General features: G+C 38.0%; 1 protein-coding gene across 5 annotated transcripts in view; it reads left to right on the forward strand.

Moving 5' to 3' along the window:
• Positions 1 to 24,909, forward strand: part of ZC3H13 (zinc finger CCCH-type containing 13) — a 96,062-nt gene that overhangs the window by 62,653 nt on the left and 8,500 nt on the right. For all 5 annotated transcript variants that reach the window (XM_042972824.1, XM_042972711.1, XM_042972905.1 and 2 more), the window contains 7 exons: positions 6,079 to 6,270; positions 10,800 to 11,361; positions 14,763 to 14,866; positions 15,207 to 16,400; positions 17,205 to 17,726; positions 20,044 to 20,193; positions 21,406 to 21,606. In XM_042972824.1, the coding sequence (XP_042828758.1) occupies positions 6,079 to 6,270; positions 10,800 to 11,361; positions 14,763 to 14,866; positions 15,207 to 16,400; positions 17,205 to 17,726; positions 20,044 to 20,193; positions 21,406 to 21,606 (2,925 nt within the window). The remainder of the gene's footprint in view (positions 1 to 6,078; positions 6,271 to 10,799; positions 11,362 to 14,762; positions 14,867 to 15,206; positions 16,401 to 17,204; positions 17,727 to 20,043; positions 20,194 to 21,405; positions 21,607 to 24,909) is intronic.

The following is a 24,909-nucleotide window of genomic DNA, read 5'->3' on the forward strand; positions in this document are numbered from 1 at the left end:
GTCGCTTTTCTTGGCCTTTTGCTTTTTCATACACGTTTTTTAAATGAGTTGTTTTTTAAAAAATTTCATGAAAACTGTTGGATTTTTTTTCAAATGCATCAAATTGATGAATTTGTAACTTTTTCCTGTTAAAGCCTTGTACAGGTTTTATTCCTGGGTACCCAGCATTTTTGGTGCGCTTGTCAATGGTACTTAAAAAAAGTTCTCTCTCTTTTTAATAATGCATTCACATGGCTTAAAATTTCAAAAGTATGGAAGGATGTGTGGTGAGAGACCTCCCCGCTACCCCTGACCTCATTCATTCTCTTGCCAGTTTTGTCTGTATCCTTCCCAGAAATATTTTACACAAGCAGATTTGTGTGTGTACTCATCCCCTCTGGTTTTACAAATGCACTTTTTAAAAAAACATATGTATTGCTCTATACCCTGCTCTTTTCACTTAAAAAATACCTTGGAGATCATTCCACTTCAGTCAACTTGATAAACAACTAACCCCTTCTTTTTGGTGCATTTGTCTACTGTAGGATATACTGTAAAGTTTTTTATAAGTTTTTATTTAAATTCGAGTTAGTTAACATACAGCGTAATGTTAATTTCAGGTATGCAGTATAGAGATTCAGCACTTCCATACAGTCCCAGTGCTAATCACAAGTATGCTCCTTAATCCCCATCCCCTGTCGAACCCATCCCCTCACCCGCCAGAGCTCTGCTAGTTCTCTGTAGTTAAGAGTCTGGCTTCTGCTTTGCCGCTCTCTTTTTTTTTAATCTTTACTTATTTGTAAATTCCGCATGCATGTAAACCTACGGTATTTGTCTCTCTCTGACTTATTTCACTTAGCATTATACTCTCTGACTTTATGTCGTTGCAAATGGCAAGATTTCGTCCTTTTTTATGGCCGAATAATATTCCATCGTATATGTACATACCACGTCTTTTTTACCCATTCATCAGTCAGTGGATGTTGGGCTGGTTTCCATAATTTGGGTATTATAAATAATGCTGTACATATAGAGGGGCATGTATCCTTTTGCAGCAGTATTTTTATATTCTTTAGGTCAAAAGTAGTATTTTTATATTCTTTAGGTAAATACCTAGTAGTGCCAGTGCTGTGTCGTAGGGTGGTTCTGTTTTTAACCATTTGAAGAACCTCCACTCTTTTGCACAGTGGCTGGACCAGTTTGCATTCCCACCGACAGCGCAGGAGGAGGGCTCCCTTTCTCCACATCCTCCACACCACCTGTTGTTTCTTGTATTGTTGATTTTAGCCATTCTGACAGGTGTGAGGTGATGTCTCCTTGTAGTTTTGATTTGTGTTTCCCTGATGATGAGTGATATTGAGCATCTTTCAGGTGCCCACGTGGGAGTCTGGGTCTCCCCTTCCCCATGCATGTGCACACACACGCACTCTCAAATAAATAAACATAAAAAAAAATACTGAATTCTATATATATTGGGTCTTTTCCTGTACATACACACCTGTGATAAAGTTTAATTTATAAATTAAGCACAGTAAGACATTAATAATAAAACAATGGTAATATACTGCAATGAAAATTACGTGAATGTGGTTTTCTTGAAATTCTTACTGTACCGTACTCACCCTTGTGAGGTGACATGGTGTATGCCTGTGTGATGAAAGGAAGTGAGGTGAAGAATGTAGACATCATGAGGTAGCCTTAGGCTACTTTTGACCTTCTGACCAGATGTCAGGAGGAGAATCCCCTGCTTCTGGATCCCAGTTGACCTTGGGGAACTGAAATAGCAGAAAGCAAAGCTACAGATAGGGAAGACTACTGTAAATCCTATATTGATAGATGTTCAGGTGGTTCACTCTTGTTTGTTCTTGAACAGTGCTTCAGTGAATAACTGTGTCACTAAATAATATCTTTTTAAATCTTTATTTTCTAAGCTGTCGGTGTATGGAAATGATAATTGAGATTTGTATATCAATCTTACATTGTTATGTTGCTGTATTTTCATAGTAGATCTAGTTAGATTCTCTTAAACATTTATGTCTGGGAACACACAGATTTGGCTTTTCTTTTCTGATTATGTACTGTCAATAACCTGCTGAGAATCTTTTTCAGTATAATATGGGATATGAGTGGTATAACGGGCTTCTTTGCTCTGTTTCAGATTTTAAAGTATTATTGTTGGCATTTCACTCTTAAGCATGGTGTTTGAAGATTTTTAGCAGATGTTTTTTACTGTGTTAAGGATGTCTGCTAATTTTCCCAACTTAGCTAACAGCTTCTATCATGACCATTTTTTCTGGATCTTGAGAAGGTCATAGTTGGTCCCTTTAACTTTTCTACTTACGTTTTATATATTTTTAAAAATTTCTAACTATTCTGGCATTTCTTTTTTTTTTAATGTTTATTTTGAGAGCCAGCACACCACGTGCATGGGGGAAGGGCAGAGAGCTAGGTAGAGAGAATCCCAAGCAGGCTCTGTGCTGTCAGCACAGAGCCCGATGTGGGATTCAGTCTCATGAACTGAACTATGAGATCATGACCTTAGCTGAAATCAAGAGTCAGATGTTAACCGGCTGAACCACTCAGGTGCCCCTATCCTGGCATTTCTAAGATAAATGGAATTTTTTCATTTTTTTAAAGTTTTAGAATAAGTTTGTTAAAACTTAATGTTGAATTAAGTATCTGTGTTTTCAGCTGAGATTACATATAATTAGTGGCATGTTGGTAAATTCTGAACAATGAACTCTTCAGAAAAAGCCCTGGCTTTTAGCTTTTGCCAATTTCCATGCTATAAAATGGCAGATTTTGAGCTGCTAACAGCAGAAGAGATGTGCACAATTGGCTCTTTCAAGCCAGCCTGAACCGCTTCTAGCATTACCACTGCATAGTTCATTTTTTATGTTCTTGTTTGGTTTGGGAATCAAAGTTATACTAGACATAGAAAATGTGTTGGGAAGTGTTGCTTCTTTTTTTCCTCTAGAATAATTGACGTATGATTACTTATGTATTCTGTGACAGTTTAACGACAGTTGTCTGTTAAACCTGGTTTCCTATTTTTTTGATGGTTAGAGCTTTTACTACCAATTGAGTTTCTTACAAGAATTACAGATTTAGATTATTATAATAGTCATAGATTTGTTTTTTTTTCTTAAAGCAGTATAGTAAGTTATATTTTTCTAAGAAATTTGTTTTCAAAATTTTGGTACAAAGATGTTTCAAAACTCTTTTAAATCTCTATTATGACTATGTTTCCTTGTTTTTCTTGCTCAGTCTTGCCAAAGATAAGGCTATTTTGATTGAGTCTTTTCAAAAAACTAATCTTTGGTTTGTATTTCTTTTGTATCCTTTGTATCTCTTTTGGTCTATTAATTTCTACTCTTGGGTTTTCCTTTGTTATGAAATGTGTGATAATTGTATTAGTAACCATTCTAAACACTATTTCTAAGTTTTAATACGATTTCTTCTTTGACTCATGAGTTACGTAGAAAAGGGATTTAAAATTTTTAATCATACTTTTTAAAATAAATCCCCTTCCCTAATTTTAATTGTTGTCAGAAAAGACTTTGAAGTCAGCTCTTTGGGATTTGTATTTAAGACTTAGCTGTGGCTCAGAAATTTTTATAAATGTTCTGGGTGTGCTTTTAATTGTTGGACGCAAAGGGTGTCTCTGAGATCAAGCTTGTTAACCATGCTTTCAAATCTACACGGAATTAGTTTTAGTCTGCCTTTTCTAACATTACAAAGAAGTGAGTTGAATCTTCCACTGTCATTGTGAATTTGTCGATTTTGTGTGATTTGGTCAGTTTTTCCTTTGAATATTTGAAGCCTTCACTGTTAGGTACTCATAAGGCACATTATTCCTTTCATCGTTGTAGAATGACCCTCTTTATCCCTAATAGTGCTTTTTGTCTTGAACGTTATTTTACTAACATTTCTTTTGGTTAGTATTTGATGAGTATCTTTTTTCATCCTTTCAACCTTACTGTATCTTTTTGTTTTAAATGTGACTCTAAACAGCATAGGTTAGACATATGTCGAATCTTATTATATCATCTTTGATTCTTAACTTTCATCTCTTTATCTCTCTTTTGTTTCCTGGGTTGTATCCTCAGATGTAATCTTTTTTTTTTTTTTTTTTTTTTTTTACTAATTATCTCTTAGCTGCATCTAAGCTATCATTTAACTTATTTTTTCCTAGATGTTATGTGGGGCTCATCTTTATTCTTTAAAAATTGTTTTAAGTTTCTTCTTTGTGGTCTTTAATTATTAAAGCATTCTATATGTATATTTTTATTATTAAAATACATTGCTAATAGTATTTAGAATTATTCTGTAATTCTTTTAAGGGCTCAAAGCCTATTATTATAGAGAGTGTGTGTGTGTGTGTGTGTGTGTGTGTGTGTGTGTAGCTGTATGTATTTTTTAAAAACCACTTTATTGAGATAGGATTGACATACAAAAAGCTGCACATATTTAATGTATACAACTTGAGCTTGGGGATACATATATAATCATGAAACCTTCACTACAGTCTATGGCATAAACATATCCATCACCTGCAGAAGTTTCCTCAGGTTCTCTGTTATTTTGTATGTATGTGATGAGAACATTTAACATAAGGTCTACCCTCTTACCAAATTTTTGAGTTTCCAACACAGTATTATAACTGTGGACAGGCATTATGCTATAGTGTAGATCTCTAGGACTTACTCATCTTATACAACTGAAACTTTGTACCCTTGACTAATATCTTTGTGTTTCCTTCTATCTCCAGCCCTGTCAGTTAGCGTTCTACTAAGACTTTGACTGTTTTAGATTCCACATGTGAGCGGTATCACACACATAGTGTTTGTTGTTCTGTGGGTGACTTATCTCACCCAGCGTAACGTCCTCCAGGTTCATCTATGTTATCTCACATGGCAAGATTTCCTTTTTTTTTTTTTCCCCCTTTTCTTTTCCTTTTTTTATTCCTTTTTTTTTTTTTTTTAAGGCTGAATAATATTCTATTATATGTATATGCCACGTTTTTTTTATCCATTTGTCAGGGGACATTTCAGTTGCTTCCATGTCTCGACTATTATGAATAATGCTATAGTGAATATGGGAGTGCAGATACCTCTTCCAGTTCCTGATTTCAATTCCATTGGGTATATATATACCCAGGAATGGGATTACTGGGTCATACGGTGGTTCTATTTTTAATTTTTTTGTGGACCCTCCATACCGTTTTCCAGCAGTGGCTGTGTAGCCTTGCATTACCGTTACCACAGTCAAGATACTCAACTGTGTATCACAGGACTCCCTGTATGACCCTTTATAGCCACACTTAACTCCTCTCTTTCGTCCCTGGCCCCTGGCAGCCACTAATGTGTCCTCCATTTTACAATTTTTATTTCACAAATATTGCATAATGGAATCAGGCCGTATGTATCCTTTTCACTCTGCATAATTTCCTTGAGTTTCATCCAAGTTGTTACACGTGTCCGTAGTTGGTCCTTGTAGTATTCCATGGTCTGGATATACCACAGTTTAACCATTCACCATTGAAAGACATCTGGGTACTTTCTAGGTATGGGCTTTTACAAATAAAGCTACTATGAACATTCATTTCCCACATTTTTTAATGAAAATTTTTAGGCACCACTTAATGTTAACAAAGTACTTTGGTTCTGTATTGGAATGTTTTTGCTACAAATTGTAATCAAAGCAATAATATACATCTACTTTTCATTATTTTCATGATATTTCTGTGAATTAGATATGAATGGATAGCTTTTATTTTTTTGGGGGGGGAGGAGGATTTGGGTTAATTGAAATGAGTCTTCTTGCTTTATGATTCCATTATGACTTTTTTAATAGATAGTAAAAACTGGGACCTAGTTTACCCGAGCCCATCATTAGACCATTTGGGTGTTACGATCCAACGTTTAATATTCTTTTCAACAATGATTACCATACTTTGAAACACCAAAAAAGAAAAACAGCAACAACCCCAACACACCTTGACTTGTATGTTTTATTTGGGAAAAAAGATTGTGACTGATATAACTTGTTGAATAAAGTGTATGTGTTTAAACATTTGTGTGAATATCCTTTGTTTAGGAAGTCGAGGCACAAGAGGTTCTCAAATTGATAGTCACAGTAGTAGTAGCAACTATCATGACAGCTGGGAAACTCGAAGTAGCTATCCTGAAAGAGACAGATATCCTGAAAGAGACAACAGAGATCAAGCAAGGGATTCTTCGTTTGAGAGAAGACATGGAGAGAGAGACCGTCGTGACAACAGAGAGAGAGGTTTGTCAGATGGCGTATTATTAAATAATGACCACCAGTGGTTGGGAGAATCGTTTTTGAAAAACCGTCCTCCGTTTACTTTTTTAATTTATCTTTTAAGACTTCTGCTTGTTGACACATTTGAAACTATTGTCTTCACTCATATGATCTTCCTTGTTTATTGGAGAGTATGTAAGTGGTTAGCCACCAGAGTACCTGGTTGGCAGCAGAGTGGGTACTGAGGTGCAGTAAGCGCTTGCACGCTGCAAGAACTGAGGCTCCCTGCTGAATGTCTCTCGCCTTAACCTAATGGCTTATACCCCTTCGAAGAATATAGATGCTTGGGTGCCAGTCTAGGCGTTTCTGATTTAGGAGATACTTAAACTTTCTCACCCCGGTATCCTGGCCACTCACTCATTAGTTGTAATAATAAAGTCTTAGAGGGCTGTCAAAAGAACAGGGCGGGGAAAAGATGATGATAGGGCTGGGGGTTGTTCGAAGAAACATTTTTTGCATGTTCCTTCTTGAGAACCTGTAATACTTGGCTTTGGCTAATTTTATGTTCTTGTATATCTTAAGCTAAAAATTCTGGCGTATCTTAAGCTAAAACTTAAGCTTAAAAATCTTGTATATCTGTATCAGATTCTACTCTATTAGATTTACTCTCTTAAATCAGTTTTGCAACAAGATTACCGGAAGTCATTTAGGAAGGGTTATAAGGACTTTCTTTAACAAGCTTTTATTGTCCGTATATATTAGGGCATTTTAAACTCTAAGATCTTATGAAGGTCTTGCTAACTTTGGCTGGTTACTAAAGTAAGGTTTGCTATAATGCTGAGATTAATACAGTACAAAACTTGAAGGGGTAGGAAATTGAATAATGATGCTTCATAGTGGACTGAATCGCAAAGGTAATAGTGTATATTGATATGAGCAGTGATGAGAGAACGAAGCCACTAAGACACCAGGTACTTTGGGAGTATGGATGAGATCAGACTTGGTTGATTTGAGTTTGTTAGGGTAAGCCTAATGCATTTGGGTTAAAAGATGTGTAGGGCTTCCTTAGTTACAGATGAGGCTGGAGTTTATATGTTGTGTGTTGATACCTGAAATTCTATCTTCCCTAATGCTGATTCACCTCTGTTTAATCTAACGCTATGTCCTCGTAATGCTATGCTTTTTTAATATCTCTTCTCCCCCCCCCCCCCGTTTGATATCCGAGCTCAGGGTTTTTTCATCTTATTCCTGAATTCAGTAGTACAATTTGGTTTCAATCTTAGCTTTATTTCTCAACCATCCATGTATTGAGTTTCCAGGAATTTTGATAGTTGCTTTATATATATGTGTCCCGACTTAATATCTTTTACAATATTAAGTCAGAGAATATATATAAAATATTCTTTACAATCCTTTTATCTTTATAATATTCCTGTGAGTGGAGATATGATAAGAGAATTCATGTTTCATAACTTAGGGGATTTGGGCTAAGAGAAGGATAGTGATTTGCCATTATTACAGGGACGTAAGTTTTCCAGCTGTAATTCAAACTCGTATCTTCTGATTGCAAGTCCTGTTCTCTTTCTGTTTTACTTTACTGTAACTACTTCAGTAAATACCAGTTGTATGATTAAAATAGCACTGTATTTTTGAGGTTACTGACATATTCTACCATGTTTTTTGAGAGCTCATGCACTTCTGCTAGGGTCCTTCAAGTAAAGTAGTTCTTGTCCTTGTAGAACTTCACGGGAGAGAAGATACCACCCCTGTTCCTCCAAAAGAGGAATGACTATTGAGTGCAACCAAGGAAACAAAGAAGGGGCCTAGATAGAAATAAAGGATAAGAGAGGGACCTACTTCAGATGGTTTATGAAAAATTTGAGATGACATTTATGCAGATGCACAAATGCAAGAGAAGCTAGCATTGCGGAGATTGAGGGTAAAAACATTCCGTGCAGCGGGAAGAGTATGTGCCAGTTCCCCAAGAGGGAAAATATCTTAATATGTCCTAGAGTTTGAAAGAAGACCAATGTGACCCGGGTATGATGAGCAGTAGGGAGAGTGATAGACGTTGAGGGTGGAGATGTGCCCAGGCACCTTGTTCTGTGCTCAGGAGTTTCCATCTTCCCTTTAGTTCTTCATGGGCTGATTAGGGCACAAATAGGCAATTGAAGGAGGATGAATGCTGCCACTATATGAAGTTCTATGAGACAACAAAGCAGCACAGAGAGTTGTGAGGAAACCCAGAAAGCTCCCTAAAGAGTTTGCTAGAAGGAACAGTGGAAGAAACACTTTGCAGGGAGAGGGTATAGTATGTGCAAACACGTAGGACTAAAAGAAACGTATGCTTTTGGAGCAGTAATGAATTCTGATGTTGGAGTAGAGGTATATGCCATAATTGGTAGGGAAGGAAAGAAGCTAGTAGAAAGGATTGGTGAGGGACTATGGGCCAAGTTCTACATAGCCTAATAAATCAGGCTAAAATTTTTGATGTAATTGCTTTTCACTGCCTACAAGACCACTCTTTTTAAGCAGTTGGACAAAATAGAGTTTTCATGAAAAAAGTATAAGCGAGTCTGGGGAAGGATACCAACCAGTTAGACAGACTGTTGGTGACCTAGACATGTGACAGGTGATCAGAGTTTGTGTTAATAATATTAACTGTAGGGATGGAGAGAGGAAAGGGAATAAAGAAATATTTTGAGAGTGAAATTGATAGGACTTAGATAACTCAGAGATGCCGGGTTTCATGAATGGGTATGTCATTCATTAAGATAAATATATGAAGAGAATCACATCTTTGGTGAACACATTTTGGGGAAAAGATAGGAAAAATAATTTAGATACATTAAAGTGGTGTTCTTATATCCTTTTCATTTTCTTTGAAGTAAGGGACATTGTCATTTTGGTTGGGGAAAACAGTTTTTATCTGTCAGAGAAGAGTGCATAAAACTGTCTGTTCTCTGACATTGGTATAATCGGAAATTTCAAGTATGAATTACTACAAGTTGCAGTATTGAATTTCAGGTTGTTTTGTAATCGTTGTGACATTAGTTTGACCCCTAAACCAGGAACTCAAATGGTCTAAGACCATAAATATGTGGCATTTGGGGAATCAAGGGTGCACAGTAGAACCATTTTAAGTTGGTTTCAGCAAAAGTGAGAAAGGGTTTAAGAGAACTGCCTTATAGTCCTAATAAATCTGCCATCTCTATGACTTTGGCTAGTCAACTTCTGGACCATAATTTCTGTGTTTTTAAGAAGGAAAGGGCTGGAGAAGGTTTTGTTTTGTTTCAGCGTTAAAATTCTATGAACTTCTGTATTGATCTGTTACCTCTAAAGAGCAAATGTCCATAATTCTTGTCTTTTTTGTCTGTGATAAGACAGGATCTTCAAATTACTACATTGAACCTTTCCCTGGAAATATCCTAAAGTTATTCTGCTTAATAAGTTGGTGCTAGATATTCCACTTGCAAACCTGTTGACCATACTGCAGTATGACCTTGATGACTAACCCATAAACATTAGTACATAATATGAAAATAGGAACATCACAGTACCCTAGACTGTGCCACAATAAACTACTTCCAAAATTGCTAGCTCTGTGGAAAAGTTAACACCATTTTCTTATACGTTTTTTGATCCCAGACTAATTTCCTGCTCAACTGGGCATTTGGGCAGCATGTATTCATTTTCTCTGTGTTTATATGATTTATGTACTGGGAAAAAAAATATATGTATACACACACATATATATTTGTGTGTGTGTGTGTGTATATATGTTTATATATATATATATATAAAATGTGATGAGATTATCAGTTAACATTTTTAAGAAAACAGCTCTTCATCTGAGTGGTCAGTTATATGATTGAATAAAACTTCTAACCTAGTATAAATATATATCGCTAATACGAAACACTTTATATTTGATTACTTCAAGATTGCTAAGCATCAGTACCCTTAATATTCTAGTTTATGATAAATTGATATTGCAGCAACAATTATTGACAGATGTTTTGTTCTACTATATTTTCCTCACATAATAGCTGCACTTTGATGTGTATATATTTTAGCCTGAAATTAGAGGTGTGACTTACGAGGGAAATTTTTTTTTTCCTTCAGCTCCTATGTTCTACACCTCCTGCTGCCCCTATCCTTTGCCACCAGTGTTCTCAGGTCCTGCTGGGGGGACAGAGAAGATCAGAGGTGAAGGGTAGAGATGGCAGAAAGTGGGGTTGGAGCAGTGGGCTGGAGGTAGGGTAGGGAGCATGCAGAGAAAGATCAAAGGTGGATCAGCGGGTGGTGGGAGGGGGGTTGTTGGGGAGCAGAAAACATGTTAGTTAGAGGGCAAATAAAACTTACCTCTAAGAAAAAAAATTTGTAAACATCTAGGGGTGATTTTTTGGATGATTAATTTAAAAGTAAATGTAATAACCTGATTTGTTGCCAGCGTGACCCTATACACAGATAAAATTTAAAATTTGCCGTGCTGTCTTACCAATAGGTTATCTGTCAAGTTAATCACTGACAAAACTTGATTTTCATTGTAGATCAAAGACCAAGCTCACCAATTCGACATCAGGGAAGGAATGACGAGCTTGAGCGTGATGAAAGAAGAGAGGAACGAAGAGTAGACAGAGTGGAGGACAGAAGAGATGAAAGGGCTAGAGAAAGAGACAGGGAGCGAGAGCGAGACCGAGAGCGCGAGAGGGAGAGGGAGCGTGAGCGGGACCGGGAAAGAGAGAAGGAGAGAGAACTAGAGAGAGAGCGCGCCAGAGAGCGGGAGAGAGAAAGAGAAAGAGAAAAGGAGAGGGACCGCGAAAGAGAGCGAGATCGTGACCATGATCGAGAGAGGGAGAGAGAGAGGGAACGAGATAGGGAAAAAGAGCGGGAGCGAGAAAGAGAAGAGCGGGAGAGAGAGAGAGAGCGAGAACGGGAGAGGGAGAGAGAGCGAGAGCGGGAACGAGAGAGAGCGAGGGAAAGAGAGAAAGAACGAGAGCGTCAGAGGGATTGGGAAGACAAAGACAAAGGACGAGATGACCGCAGAGAAAAGCGGGAAGATACCCGAGAAGACCGGAATCCCAGAGATGGACACGATGAGAGAAAGTCCAAGTAAGAATGGGAATGGATCTGGTTTTTAAAGTTACATTTCGGTAGAGTTCAAAACATCTCATTGTCATGAAATTTTCATTGTAATTCTTTTCCCTCTCTACATTTTCCTGGATTTCAACTTTATTAATACATACTTGGTGTTTAAAGTCTTTTGAATTGTCCAGGAAGAAAAACACTTTCTCATTCTACTATTTCTGTAGCCATGGATATAATTAATCACTCTTGTTTTCTGTGCCATTTTTGACGGCATATTGGCTTGTTCGACTTCTGTCGACTTGTTTTTAACAGGAATGCAACCTAAAAGTGATAAAATCAGTGAACCTATCTCTCATCAAACCCACTTAAAACTAGTTGATGGAGTTGGCAAGTCACCAAAAAATAGTGACTGTGCCATTTCTGATAATCCTTCATGAGTTTTAGGTGCTTATAACTCTGGAGTCAACTACCTCCAGTGACAGAAGCATTCACAGGGTCTTAAAACTGAAGGAAGTCCTGCAACCACTGAAGAGAGATACAGACTTGACCTATCTTGAGCTATGGAGTTATAGTAGATTATTGGGATCAAAAGACGTGTTCTCATAGGGGCGCCTGGATTGGCTCAGTCGGTTAGGCGGCCAACTTTGGCTCAGGTCATGATCTCATGGTTCGTGGGTTCGAGCCCCACGTTGGGCTCTGTGCTGATAGCTCGGAGCCTGGAGCCTGCTTCGGAGTCTGTGACAGAGACTCTGTCTCTGTCTCTCAAAAAATAAATTAATTTAAAAAATAAAAAATAAAAAAAAGATGTGTTCCCATCTTCTCATGTATCTGAGGACAGTTTCTCTTTTTTTCTTTTTTTCCCCTCCCCCCTGCCCCCCCCCCCCCAAAAAAAAGGATTGCTCAGATATCTGGGAAGTCCATGGTTAGAGTTCATTTGTTCTGATGTGACTATGTTCAGACTTTGAAACAATGTATCAGGAATCCTGTCTGTCCATTTCTCCACTGTTTTCTTCTGTGTGAGTTTTCTCCAGATGGTGGCTAAGATGGCCTGAGTGTATGCCTGTCAGCTTCACAGCCCTCTATGTATGTTGGGACTCTCATCAGTTGAGGAATAGACAAAGAAAGGGAGCTAAATTAAATCACTGTAGCCATGAGAATTTTGGACTCTGATTGGTCAGTTTTGAGGTTTCATGGACATAAAACTAAGCTTATTGGAGTTAACTGCCTTTTTTTTTTTTTCTTTTCCTTTTTAATACCAGCTGGGATAAAGGGTATGGTTAAGTTTGCTAAAACAAACTGGAAATAATTTATATACTCAGTTCCATTGCTTCTGCTTCTAGCTCATGTGAATTATGGTGAATACAGCTCCCTGCTTTCGGCTGTTTTTCATCATTGCTGTTGTAGATTATGACTGTGGACAAAGAACAAGGCACAGAAGTGGAGGCTGCTTCTATTAGGTCTTGGCTTCCCTTCAATCTGCAGCCAGGGTTTTCTGTAGTTCACATCCACTGGCTTCCCTTTCCCCAATAAATAATCTTACATTAACATAAAATTCAGATACTGTTTTTAACACATGTAGGCATACAATACATATTTCTCTGACCTCCTTAAAGTCTCTAAGATGAAAATTGTGAAATCTTTGTTATTTATCTATTATGCAGTCCTGTGCTTTGATTTCGTTTTTCCATGCTTCTGATCTCTGCTTACAGTAGCAAAACTTTCTTCTGGTTTTTCATGGTTGGACAATCCAAACGTTGCAAGGACCCCACAAACTTAGGAGTCAAACAGCTCTATAACAATAGCTGTATGAGATTAATATCTTGATGTTTTTATCAATTGTACTGTCATCTCAGTAGTTGAATTTACCCAAAAGCTTTTTTTAACCCCTATTATGCAGGTTTTGTTTGCTGACTTGCCATACTATTTATTTTACTCTTAATTTTATTTCTATAGATACTTCCTAGAAATTAAAGTTATTTTTTTGTACATTTTAATTATTGGCTTTATTTCAATATACCAGTTACCTCTTGCTATTCGTCAAACCACACATAAAGTTAGTAGTTTAAAATAAGAGGCAGTCATCTCATCATTCTGTGGATTAGCACTTTGGGCTGGGCTCAGCAGAGCAGTTCTGCTGATCTTACTTGGGGTCACTCATGTTTCCGAGGTGGGTCTGGCAGTTCACCTGTGTCTGGATTACCCAAACTGGCCTCACTCTTCATGCCTGGCATTTAGTGCTGGCTGCTGTTTAGGGTATCTCATTTCTCCTTCACACGACCTTTCATTCTCCAATAGTCTAAACTCTCCATATAATGATAGAAACATGCCAAGAGGTCAAAAGCAGAAGCTGCAATGCATCTTGAGTCCTGATTTTCCAAACTTACACTCTGTCACTTTCACCACATCCTCTTGTCATAGCAAGCCGGTGGGCCAGCCCAGATTCAAAGAATGGGAGAATAGACGGCCTAATGATAGCAGGAGCTTTGGATAGGGAACTATCCAAACTTGAGCCTGTAAGTTGTCACACTAATCTCTTTTTTTTTTTCCGAAACCCTGGTTACTCATTTATGTAAATGAGCCGTGAGGGAGATATGTGTGCTGCAGTATGTTTCATAACTTTTGACCACAGTATTTATAAACAGTGGTTTTAAAAAAAAAAAAAAAGGTAGTCAAAATTTAATGACAATACAGGAACTCACTAGAATAATTTAAGTACCAGAGATATAAATCACTAGTCATTTAATGTTTAACTTAAAGAATAAGAAATATAGTGAACATTTTAATTATTTTATTAATTTGCCACCAAGCAAGTGATTTAGTTTTAAGAAAAAGGAAGGAACCAATTTTTACAGTGTACTCACAACATAACTAGCACTAGGCTTATGATAAAACTAATTTATTCCTAAGTGCAATTTTACGAGATGGACCCTGGTTTTTTCCCACCATTTTCAGATGAGAAAGCTAAGGTTCAGTGATTTAAAGGAACTTCCTAAGGTTACCTAATAGGTAACATGGCTGTAAGTTGCATTCATATCTTTTTGACTCCAAAGCAGATACTGATTTTCTCATTTGGCTTCCCAGCATAAAGTATTTATCATAAAAGATAAAATTAATGAGTAAGTTTTAGTAGACGGTACATTAATTCCTCTCTTACATGTTACCACCATGCAATTATTAAATCTGGCGATTTGATGAAGAAAGACCTGTTGTCATGTGTTTTAAATCACAATTGTATGTCTTAACAAACGAAGTGAAGAATTTTATTCAAGATGCATGCTGAACACCTTTTATATGATACAGCTCTCACAGTATTGCTCTCTTACAATTATATTTTGTAGTTCTAGTGAGGAAGTAATACTGAAAACTAGTAAAGAAATCTCTTTTTCATCCTCTGGAATTTTCTAAACTATATTTGTCCTATTTAGGAAGCGCTATAGAAATGAAGGGAGTCCTAGCCCTCGTCAGTCACCTAAGCGCCGGCGAGAACATTCTCCCGACAGTGACACCTACAACAGTGGAGATGATAAAAGTAAGCAGAACCTGTCTTCTGTGTTTCTGTATCCACATTCCTTTGTAACCATGAGACCATTCTTTGGCATTAACAGGAAATGATGAAGTGGGATTTAAAATTTTTCTTGCTCTGCTGCCTCTGAATATCTCATGTGACTAAAGTATATGTTAGGAATACAGTTACTTTATCGTAGTGGCACGGTCATCTCCTGTTGGTAGTAAGTCCATATTTTTCGTGAAATTATTGCCGTTTTTAAAGTTTTAAAATGAAAAGTGAGAGGCTGGGCTATTACTATTTCTGTGTAAATGCAACCTTGTTTACCTGGTGAAAGTGTGATTGCTTTCATCTTTTTGTATAGATGAAAAACATAGACTCTTGAGCCAGGTTGTACGACCTCAAGAGTCTCGTTCTCTCAGTCCATCACACCTTCCAGAAGACAGGCAGGGTAGATGGAAAGAGGAAGATCGTAAACTGGAAAGAAAAGAGAGTTCAAGGCGCTATGAAGAGCAGGAGCTTAAAGAGAAAGTTTCTTCTGTAGATAAACAGCGAGAACAGACAGAAATCCCGGAAAGCTCAAGAACTCGCCCACAAGACATGATGGGACACCACCCGTCTGACGAGCGAGACGCCTCTGATCGAGCTCATGATGAGAACAAGAAAAAAGCCAAAATTCAGAAGAAACCTGTTAAGAAAAAGAAGGAGGAGGATGTCGGGTTAGAGAGGGGTAACACAGAGACAGCATCTGAAGACGGTCAAGTATTTTCACCAAAAAAGGGCCAGAAGAAGAAAAGTATAGAGAAGAAACGTAAGAAATCCAAAGGCGATTCTGATATTTCTGATGAAGAAGCCGTCCTGCAGAGTAAGAAGAAGAGAGGCCCGCGGACGCCCCCTCTAACAGCCAAAGAGGAATTGGTTGACCTGTCCAATGGTAAGGATGGCGGTCTGGAGGATTCTCAGAAAAAGGAAGACACGGCGTTCAGCGACTGGTCTGACGAGGACGTGCCTGACCGGGCGGAGGTGGCGGAGCCGGAGCGCGCCGCCACGGCTGCCACTCCCGGAAGGACTCCTTCCCCGTCCTCTCTTCCTCCCCCTCCGCCTCCCGCCGCTGCCGCTTCTACCACCGCCTCTGCTGCTCTCTCCTCGTCTGCCTCCGCCGCCTTCAGCGCGTCCGCCACCAGCATTTCCTCGTCTGCCGCTCCCACCAACAGCACCGGTGAAGACTCGCACAGGAAGTGCCATAGAACCCGCGCCGAGAAGGTGGAGGCGCCGCACGTCACTATAGAAGATGCGCCGCATCGCAAGCCGCTGGATCAAAAGAGGAGTAGCAGCCTCGGCAGCAATCGGAGCAATCGGAGCCATACGTCTGGTCGTCTCCGCTCCCCGTCCAATGATTCCGCCCATCGAAGTGGGGATGACCAAAGTGGTCGAAAGAGAGTACTGCATAGTGGCTCGAGAGATAGAGAGAAAACAAAAAGTCTGGAGATCACAGGAGAGAGGAAATCTAGGATTGATCAGTTAAAGCGTGGAGAGCCCAGTCGAAGTACTTCTTCAGGTAATAAAATTGAATTCTAATCTAGCCAGTGCTTCCTGTCTTAGTGTATTTTATACACTTTTCTCTTTTATACAAATTGTAACTTTGACGTAAATGAGACATTGGTTACATTATATACTGCCTTAAATTTTAAGAAACTTCAGAGCTTAACCATGCCACCAGAATGTTACCTGTTACGACATTAACACTAACATTATTATAATAGAGGTACATTGAGTGACGTCCATCAGTTTGATATCAGGGTGTTAGTAGTATATCTTGGCAGAGGGCTCACGTATTCAGGTTCCTTACTGATGCTTGAAATTTTAACCTTCCTGCTCTTCCTCCTGCAGCCAGTCCTTTTTCTTTTGACCACAGAAAATAAGATAGGGGATAGGAAGAGGTCAGATGATGAAGTGATCAGTTCCGTTAATGCTTACCCATTTTATGTATGTATTTCTCGGAAGATATTTTGTGGTTATAGCGGAAAATTACGTGTTCCCTTGCTTTTACGTATTTTAATTAGCACTTTGCAATTTTTCCTTAAAATGAGTTTCTTGAATAATTGGGACTATGGAAACATCAAATGTAAGTTTTAAAGGACCCTAAAATGAAGCATTTTTTTTCTTTCTTTCTTTCCCTTCTCCCTTCCTTCCTTCCTTCTTCTCCCTTTTTCTTTTCTTTCCTTCTCTTTTCCTTCAATTGAAGTAGAGTTGACATACAGTGTTAGTTTCAGGTGCATAACACAGTGATTTGATACAAGTATGGCGGCAGTGAAGCATTTTATTTCTTACCTTGTGTAAACTCTTTGTATATTTATTTTAGATCGCCAGGATTCAAGGAGCCATAGTTCAAGAAGAAGTTCTCCTGAATCAGATCGACAGGTCCATTCAAGATCCGGGTCGTTTGATAGCAGAGATAGGCTTCAAGAACGTGATCGATATGAGCATGATAGAGACCGGGACAGAGAGAGGAGAGACACAAGACAGAGAGAATGGGACCGAGATGCTGATAAAGATTGGCCACGGAACAGGGACCGAGATAGATTGCGGGAACGAGAGAGAGAACGAGACAAACGGAGAGATTTGGACAGGGAAAGAGAGAGACTAATTCCTGATTCTATGGAAAGGGACAGGGACAGAGACAGAGACAGAACGTTTGAGAGTTCTTCTCAAATAGAGTCTGTAAAACGCAGTGAAGCAAAACTGGAGAGTGAACATGAAAGAGACCTAGAAGGCACTTCCCGAGACTGTCTTGCTTTGGATAAAGAAAAAATGGATAAAGATCTAGGATCTGTGCAGGGATTTGAAGATCTAAACAAAGCGGAGAGAACTGAGAGTGTGGAAGGTGAGTGCCTTGTTGTCTGTTATCTGCTCCATTCCTTTTCAGATTTCATAGGAAATAAAATATTTTCTCGTGAAGTGTTCTGATATGCATAAGGAAAAGCCCTGTGATATTTCAAAAATGTGGTCCCCTGATTTGTACTATCATGGTATACTTGGTTCAGATTCACCTGAATGAAATAAAAGGTAGATGCAGTGAAAAATAGTTATCACCTTCTTTTCTTAGATATTTAAAAAAAAAATCATAAAAATGGAAGTTATTTCTTGGTTCAGAGACAGATTCAGATAACTCTTAGTGATTCTGTTTTCCAGGGCAGTTGAGAACAAATACACGAAACAGTCAACACTCCCTGAAAATGCCTTTCCCCTTTGGCCCACTGAGAGCCAGCCTCAGCTGTGGGGAACATCATTGTTCACTGCCTCCACTCTCTTCTTCACCCCCAGTCTAGTACAGACCACTCATGCCTCTGAATTCTCTCCGTGCACTGCCCTCCAGCCTTCTTTGTGCTCCCTCTTCCCTTTGCTTGGTAGATGTTTGCCCTCTTATCTTCCCTTATTCAGACTTCATTTCCCAGTCTGTGCATCATTTCCTCCGTGAAGCCTTCTCTGCTAACGGTACTTATTCAGGTTGCCATAGCACCTTGTCTATATGTCTTTTATAGCATCCCCACGCTGTATTACAATCATTTTTCCTTGGTTTTGTCCCCACTATACTCTACTCCTTTGTTAGGGACTGTAGCTTTTCATTTCTTTATCATCAGGACTATAGCACGGATGCAGTAAATGGTTGATGAATGAAAATATGTTCTGCCTGTGCATATATATACCCACGTCTTATTCTTTGGTGAATTATATAGGCTAGCTTAACAAGAGTAATGGCTTCCCTGAAAATTGTCCTGGAAATTCTGCCTCCGTGGGATTGTCCAGTTCTGGTACCAGTGCTTAACACCATTGTTCTGATATCAAGCCCTCAAGAAACTTCTAGGGTACTTGTATATAAGCAGCAGTTATTTCACTATTCTTTTTATTTGTTGTATTATAACATTGGGCCCAGAGTAAGTGCACATTCTTTTGAAACTATAAACATCTTTACTATCTCTTGGTTATCTGATCAGATTATGTTCCAATACAGCAGCTGTTCTATTTTTTCTACTTGACAAAAACATTTCTATCTCAGTGTTTCCTCACATTATGTTTTCATCTCAATTTTGAGTATAAATAGCCTCAAATCCTGAGCCATAGTACTAATGGAGGTATAACCTTGGAGTCTAATTGAATATAATTGAAATAATCATAATAACTCTCTTGTGATTGGAGTCAGTGCCCCTCATCCCTAAAATACAGCATTCACTGGTTGTGATCACACATAACATAGCATCGAAATTTATAGGTGAATTACCTACTGTGAGATGAAAAATTTTATTCACCTAAAGTAGGAAAATGAGTGGGATAAACTTGAAAAAATACAAATCCTATTATATGCTTTTATGCTTAGATGTATATTTGTAAAATGAAGTCATTAAAGTTGATTACCTTAGAAGTGAATTGGGAGATTATTCTAGAACATAATAGAAAATTATACAATGACCAGAAACATCTCATAGTTTATTATATTTTATTTGCTGCACATTTATACCTGTAAAGCATACTGTTGCATTTTGCTAACCTAGTGTTGTAAACTCAGTAAAGTGTGTGGATAACTGATTAGACATATTAAACATACTCTCTAGTTTCAGGGTACTTTTCAGTTCACAGCTAACTCACTGGGTGACAAAGCCTAACCTAAGTAATTGAGAAAGATTGGTAAGATAAATATATGCTAGTGGTACCAACAAAATATTTTTCAATTTCTTACAGCATTCTTTTTAAAATTGAGTTGGGATAGGGAGATGAATTGGGAGGTAGAGGGAGAATCAGCGGCAATTTTTCAAATAAATGTAATTATTAATGTTTACAAGTCTTTTAAATTAATGAGTTTATTTAAGTAAAGAAATTACTACATCCTTTTGAAGTTAGTAAATTTGTCTGGATTTACTTAAAGTTTTATTATAAAAACATTACATACAGAAGCAAAATTAGTAAGTTAGCGGTACCTTTTGTCACATTTTAATTGTAATCTTATAACTTGTTTCGGTATTGCTGTTTTTACTGTGTTCTTGCACTTAAAATTTAATTTTTCTTTTGGAATATTAAGAAATGTAGTTTTCTAAGGAAAAAAACGCTTTTCAAATATTTTAGTGTGCACAGCCTCTTCCTCTTTGGTTTCACTTAAATGTCCCTCCCGTGTGCTCTTTGACATGAGATAAATCTTCCCGAAACAGGAGATGACGAATCCAAGTTAGATGATGCACATTCATTAGGATCTGGTGCTGGAGAAGGATATGAGCCAATCAGTGATGATGAACTAGATGAAATTCTAGCAGGTGATGCTGAAAAGAGGGAAGACCAACAGGATGAGGAGAAGATGCCAGGTAATCATTTACAAAGGTGGTTGAACGTAAAAATGACCTGATTTTTGGTATTAAGGCATTGCTAAGTAATGAAAGGCAGAATTTTTCTTTCTATGTTTTATTTGAGACTGAAAGGCCAATACAATGAAAATCACAGTCTGTGTGGTCAGCACACTTTTAAGTCGACATTGCCTACGAATTGGACAGGGTCTCTTTTAAAATAGTCAAATTCTAAGATTTCCGTTCCAGAAGTTGAAATTCATGTTATATAACTTGGAATCTAACCGAATACTGATTGCCCAGCAATGTTCCGGATGGTAGATGTATGGTACAAAGCTTCACGGTCGTGGTGCCGCAAGCCAACTTCTGAAACAGTCATTCAAAATTTATAATTGTTGAAATTACATTTATGCAAGATCTATATACCTCTGTCAATTTTCTCAACTCAGTAATTATCTTCCCTTGTATAGTATAGAACCGTACACTCCGCCAGAGCTTATTCTGGTGACCACAGCCTGAAGCAACGTTCCAGTTAGTCTGCTTGTTGCAATTTGTTTGAGGGAGAGAGAGCCCACACGCGTGGGGGAAGAGGCAGACAGAGGGGGGGAAAGAGAATCAGTAGGCTCCAAGCCCAGAGCCCAGCGCGGGGCTGGATCTCACCATGGTGGGATCAGGACCTGAGCTGAAATCAAGAGTCCAATGCTTAACCACCTGTACTACCTAGGCGCCCCGTTATAATTTTTCTTTTTTTTTTTTTTTTTTTTTTTTTTAATATCATAGTGCAGGTCTTTGTTTTGTTGGGGAATGTAAAACGTTAAAATTTTATTTTGACTTAATTTGTTTTGTACTTCACAATTTTCTACTAATGTAGAAGGTATGTATATCTTTTTTATTATATGTTATTAAATAGAACATTACTGTTAATTTTTTCAATTGTCCCTTGTCAGTAGATGGATTATTTGTTCACAGTATTAAATTTGTAGGAATGCGCTTGGGTGTTGTTTGCTTGCCTGTTATCTTTTGGTGAGGTTTTTTTTTTTTTTTTTACTGGAAAGGTCCTTAGATTCTAAATATTAGTCTTTATAGTAAAGCTTTCATTTTAAGACTGTTATTTTTCATTTAAAACACTTGTTACTTAATGCTTTCTATATTTTGCAGTTTCTGTTTATCAAAAGATAACAAGAATGCTATTTCTTGATGTAAAAACAAAATCCCATTCTTAACTTTTTACAGATCCATTAGATGTGATAGATGTGGATTGGTCTGGTCTTATGCCAAAGCATCCAAAAGAACCACGAGAGCCCGGGGCTGCCCTCTTAAAATTCACACCTGGAGCTGTTATGCTAAGAGTGGGGATTTCTAAAAAGTTGGCAGGTTCTGAACTCTTCACCAAAGTCAAAGAAACATGTCAGAGACTTTTAGAAAAACCCAAAGGTAATCCTATTCTACTTTGTGTAATGTCTGCTGCAACTTAATTAAGATGCCTTTGAAAAGGGTTCTTTGTTTTCACATAGCACTCCCAGTATAGGAACTTTTTTTTTTTTTTTTTGAGGAATCACTTGATATTCAGTATTAAATCTTCTTCAGAAATTTAAAAAGGAATTTTGACTCTGCAAATTAAAGCAAAAAAGTTGCAGAAATAGCACAGTAAAGTTCTTAGTTGTGTTCCCAGAACTAACCAGAGCAGAGCCTGGAAAAGTGGGCTTCGTTCGTATCTAAACAAATTGGGTGTCAAGGCAACCCTTTCCCCTGGGAAATGGGGAGTTCTACCCATATGCAAATGTCTAGGTTGAGCCTTTAACAAAGGGGGTAGAAGCTTGGTGTCTGTGCCAGATGATCTGGATTCCTAAATAGGCACACACTTACCAGCTGCTCTGTGTGTTAGTGTCACCATTTGTAAGCTGGGAATAGTTACCCCATCAACTTCATAAGATTGTTAGGAGCAGCAAATGAGGTTTAAGTAAAATACTTAGAATGATTCCTGACATGTGGTGACACTTAATAGTGACTACTACTATTTAGTTTGAAAATAGTTTCATATTGATTTTAGACCTTATTGCAACAGCTTTTCATTACAACGGAAGGGGAATGACTGGGTGGTAAAAAGAAGGAAGAGATAAAATGTGAAAGCAACGACATTTAATTTTATATCATGTTTGTGAGAGTAAAGGTTTAAAAATTAAGATTTTTACTAATACAAAAATGGAAAAAAAAATTTAACGTTTGAGAGCGAGAGCACGCGAGCAAGCGGGAGAGGGGCAGAGACAGAGGGGGAGAGAGATTCCCAAGCAGGCTCTGCACTGTCACAGCGGAGCCCAACATGGGGCTCCAACTCAGGAGCTGTGAGATCATGACCTGAGCTGAAATCAAGAGTTAGGCATTTTTTTTTTTTTAACGTTTATTTATTTTTGAGACACAGAGCATGAACGGGGGAGGGGCAGAGAGAGAGGGAGACACAGAATCCGAAGCAGGCTCCAGGCTCTGAGCTGTCAGCACAGAGCCCGACGCGGGGCTTGAACTCACGGACCGCGAGATCGTGACCTGAGCCGAAGTCGGACGCTTAACCGACCGAGCCACCCAGGCGCCCCAAGAGACAGGCATTTTAACTGACTGAGCCACCTAGGCTCCCTGAAAAAAATTGTGTTATTACTTTCATGTTTTTTCTTTCAACTGTTGGCGTAAGCAGCAAAAGTCTTGATTTTAACATGTCCCAATAAATACAGAATGAAACATATGCGTGAAACATATAAATTATTATGATTGTGAATATGTGTTAACTTGACAAATGACTAAACTCCTAGGTTCCTGCCCCTGCTCTTTTCTGCCTTGTTTGGTTGGCTCTTTGACCTTAAGCAGGTAACTCCTGTGGGTATTAAATAATGGAATGAAAGCCCTAAGATCTCACCCATCTCTAAAGCAGTTTGCTCCTATGACTTTGCTACCTATGAAATATAGTCTGGCCATAACCTGATGACATACATCGTAAAGGGGGGTTAATTGTTGCTTACCAATCAGACCTCTCCTAATTAGAGAACAAGAGAACTGATACAGGATGCTGAATATACGTTTCCTAAGGAATGGGACTTTGTATACTGCTGTATCCATTGTATAATGACCTGTTCTTACTGATTATGCTATTATCTAGAACAGTACCTGACACACAGTTTCAATAAGTATCTGTAAAATAATTGGTACTGATTTTTTCTGTCCTATTCAGTCTATTTCAGTGTCCCAATACTGAAGAAAGTATATCCCTATCCCATTTGTAATTTTAAAAACACCGTAAACTTTATAAGTATACCGAAACTTAAATTGCCTTTGCCTAAGTTTTCTGTGTGGAGTGTGATAGATTAAAAACAAGTAAGGTGGCACCTGTCTGGCTCAGTCGGTAGAGACTGCAACTCTTGATGTCAGGGTGGTGAGTTCGAGCCCCGTGTTGGGCACAGAAATTACTTTAAAAAAAAAAAAGTCTCTTGAATAATTTTGTGGTAGTCATTTCAAAACCACGAAGAGACTGGAAGTTTGGGCGTGTTATCCTTTCTAGGGAGGTGCGCAAGTGTGTGTTTTGTATTCTTTTGTTAAAGAAGAGAACGATAAGGATTCCAATAAAAAGAAATTTGTCATCATGACCATTGTTCCAGGAAGAAGGTGGGCTCAGTGCACATTTCTTCTGTATTTGTATCTACAGTGGAATGGTAGTTAATATTTTGGGGGGTTTTAGGTTTTTTTAATACTATGTGTATGTGACTGTGTCACTGCTTGCCTGAAGCATAGTTCTCTCTGAATCACCTGAGGGACTGCCTTTTTCCCATTTAGGTATCCTGAGCCAACTGTGGAGATTCTGTAGATGCAGTGGTAGAACCCTGGCACTGTACTTTAGAAAGCTCCTCAGATGATTCCGATAGACACTGAAGTTTGCAAACTGGTTTTGAGTTTTTTCTTTATATTTATTTACACTTGTCTTACATTCTGTACCTTTTGACAGGTATATGACCTGTTGACTAGATATATTACATGAGACTAGTTTCTTGTTAATTCTCTAATCTCACTGTGCTTTGCAGTTCAGGAAATGAAAGTGAAACAGTCAGATGTGTCTGTTGTGTTTTTACTAGGTGATATTTACCATTTTCCTTTGTGGACTCTAACAATAACCTGTTTGATTATGTTGTCAAAGAAGCGGTATCTGGTACTTCTGGCCAGCTTGTAGAATGCTAGCTGTGAAGTTTTACTGTGTTATATTTTTGGATTACTGACTGGCTCTGTTCTGTTATTTTGACTTCTTATTTAACCCAACCTCTTTATTTTCCATCAAACTTTACAAAAATAGAAGAATTAAGGAGAGATTTAAGTGTTTCCTCCCTGCCTTTGCATGTTGTAACTTAAGACTAAGTGATTTTTATTTATACATTGTTTTCACAGTGACCAAATCTACGATAAAATTCGCTGGTTGTCTTAATACCTAATCATCACTTACCTGATTTTTTTTTTAAGAGATCACAAAAGGTAGTCGTATTACTGCAGTTGAATGCTGCTATAATAAAGTCCTGAAATCTATTCCGGGACTTTATGCGATAGTTGATGGTAAACAATATACTGAATTCGATTTCACTAATTCTAACTTCCAACCTTTCTTCCCAGTAAGAGACAGTAATCAGTGTCTAAATTCTTTCCCCCTAGGCTACTTGTCTTACACCTTCAAGTGGCTATCTGAATATTTATTTTTGTTTGAGATTAGCA

Source organism: Panthera tigris, chromosome A1 (assembly GCF_018350195.1).
Source record: "Panthera tigris isolate Pti1 chromosome A1, P.tigris_Pti1_mat1.1, whole genome shotgun sequence".
Taxonomy (NCBI): domain Eukaryota; kingdom Metazoa; phylum Chordata; class Mammalia; order Carnivora; family Felidae; genus Panthera; species Panthera tigris.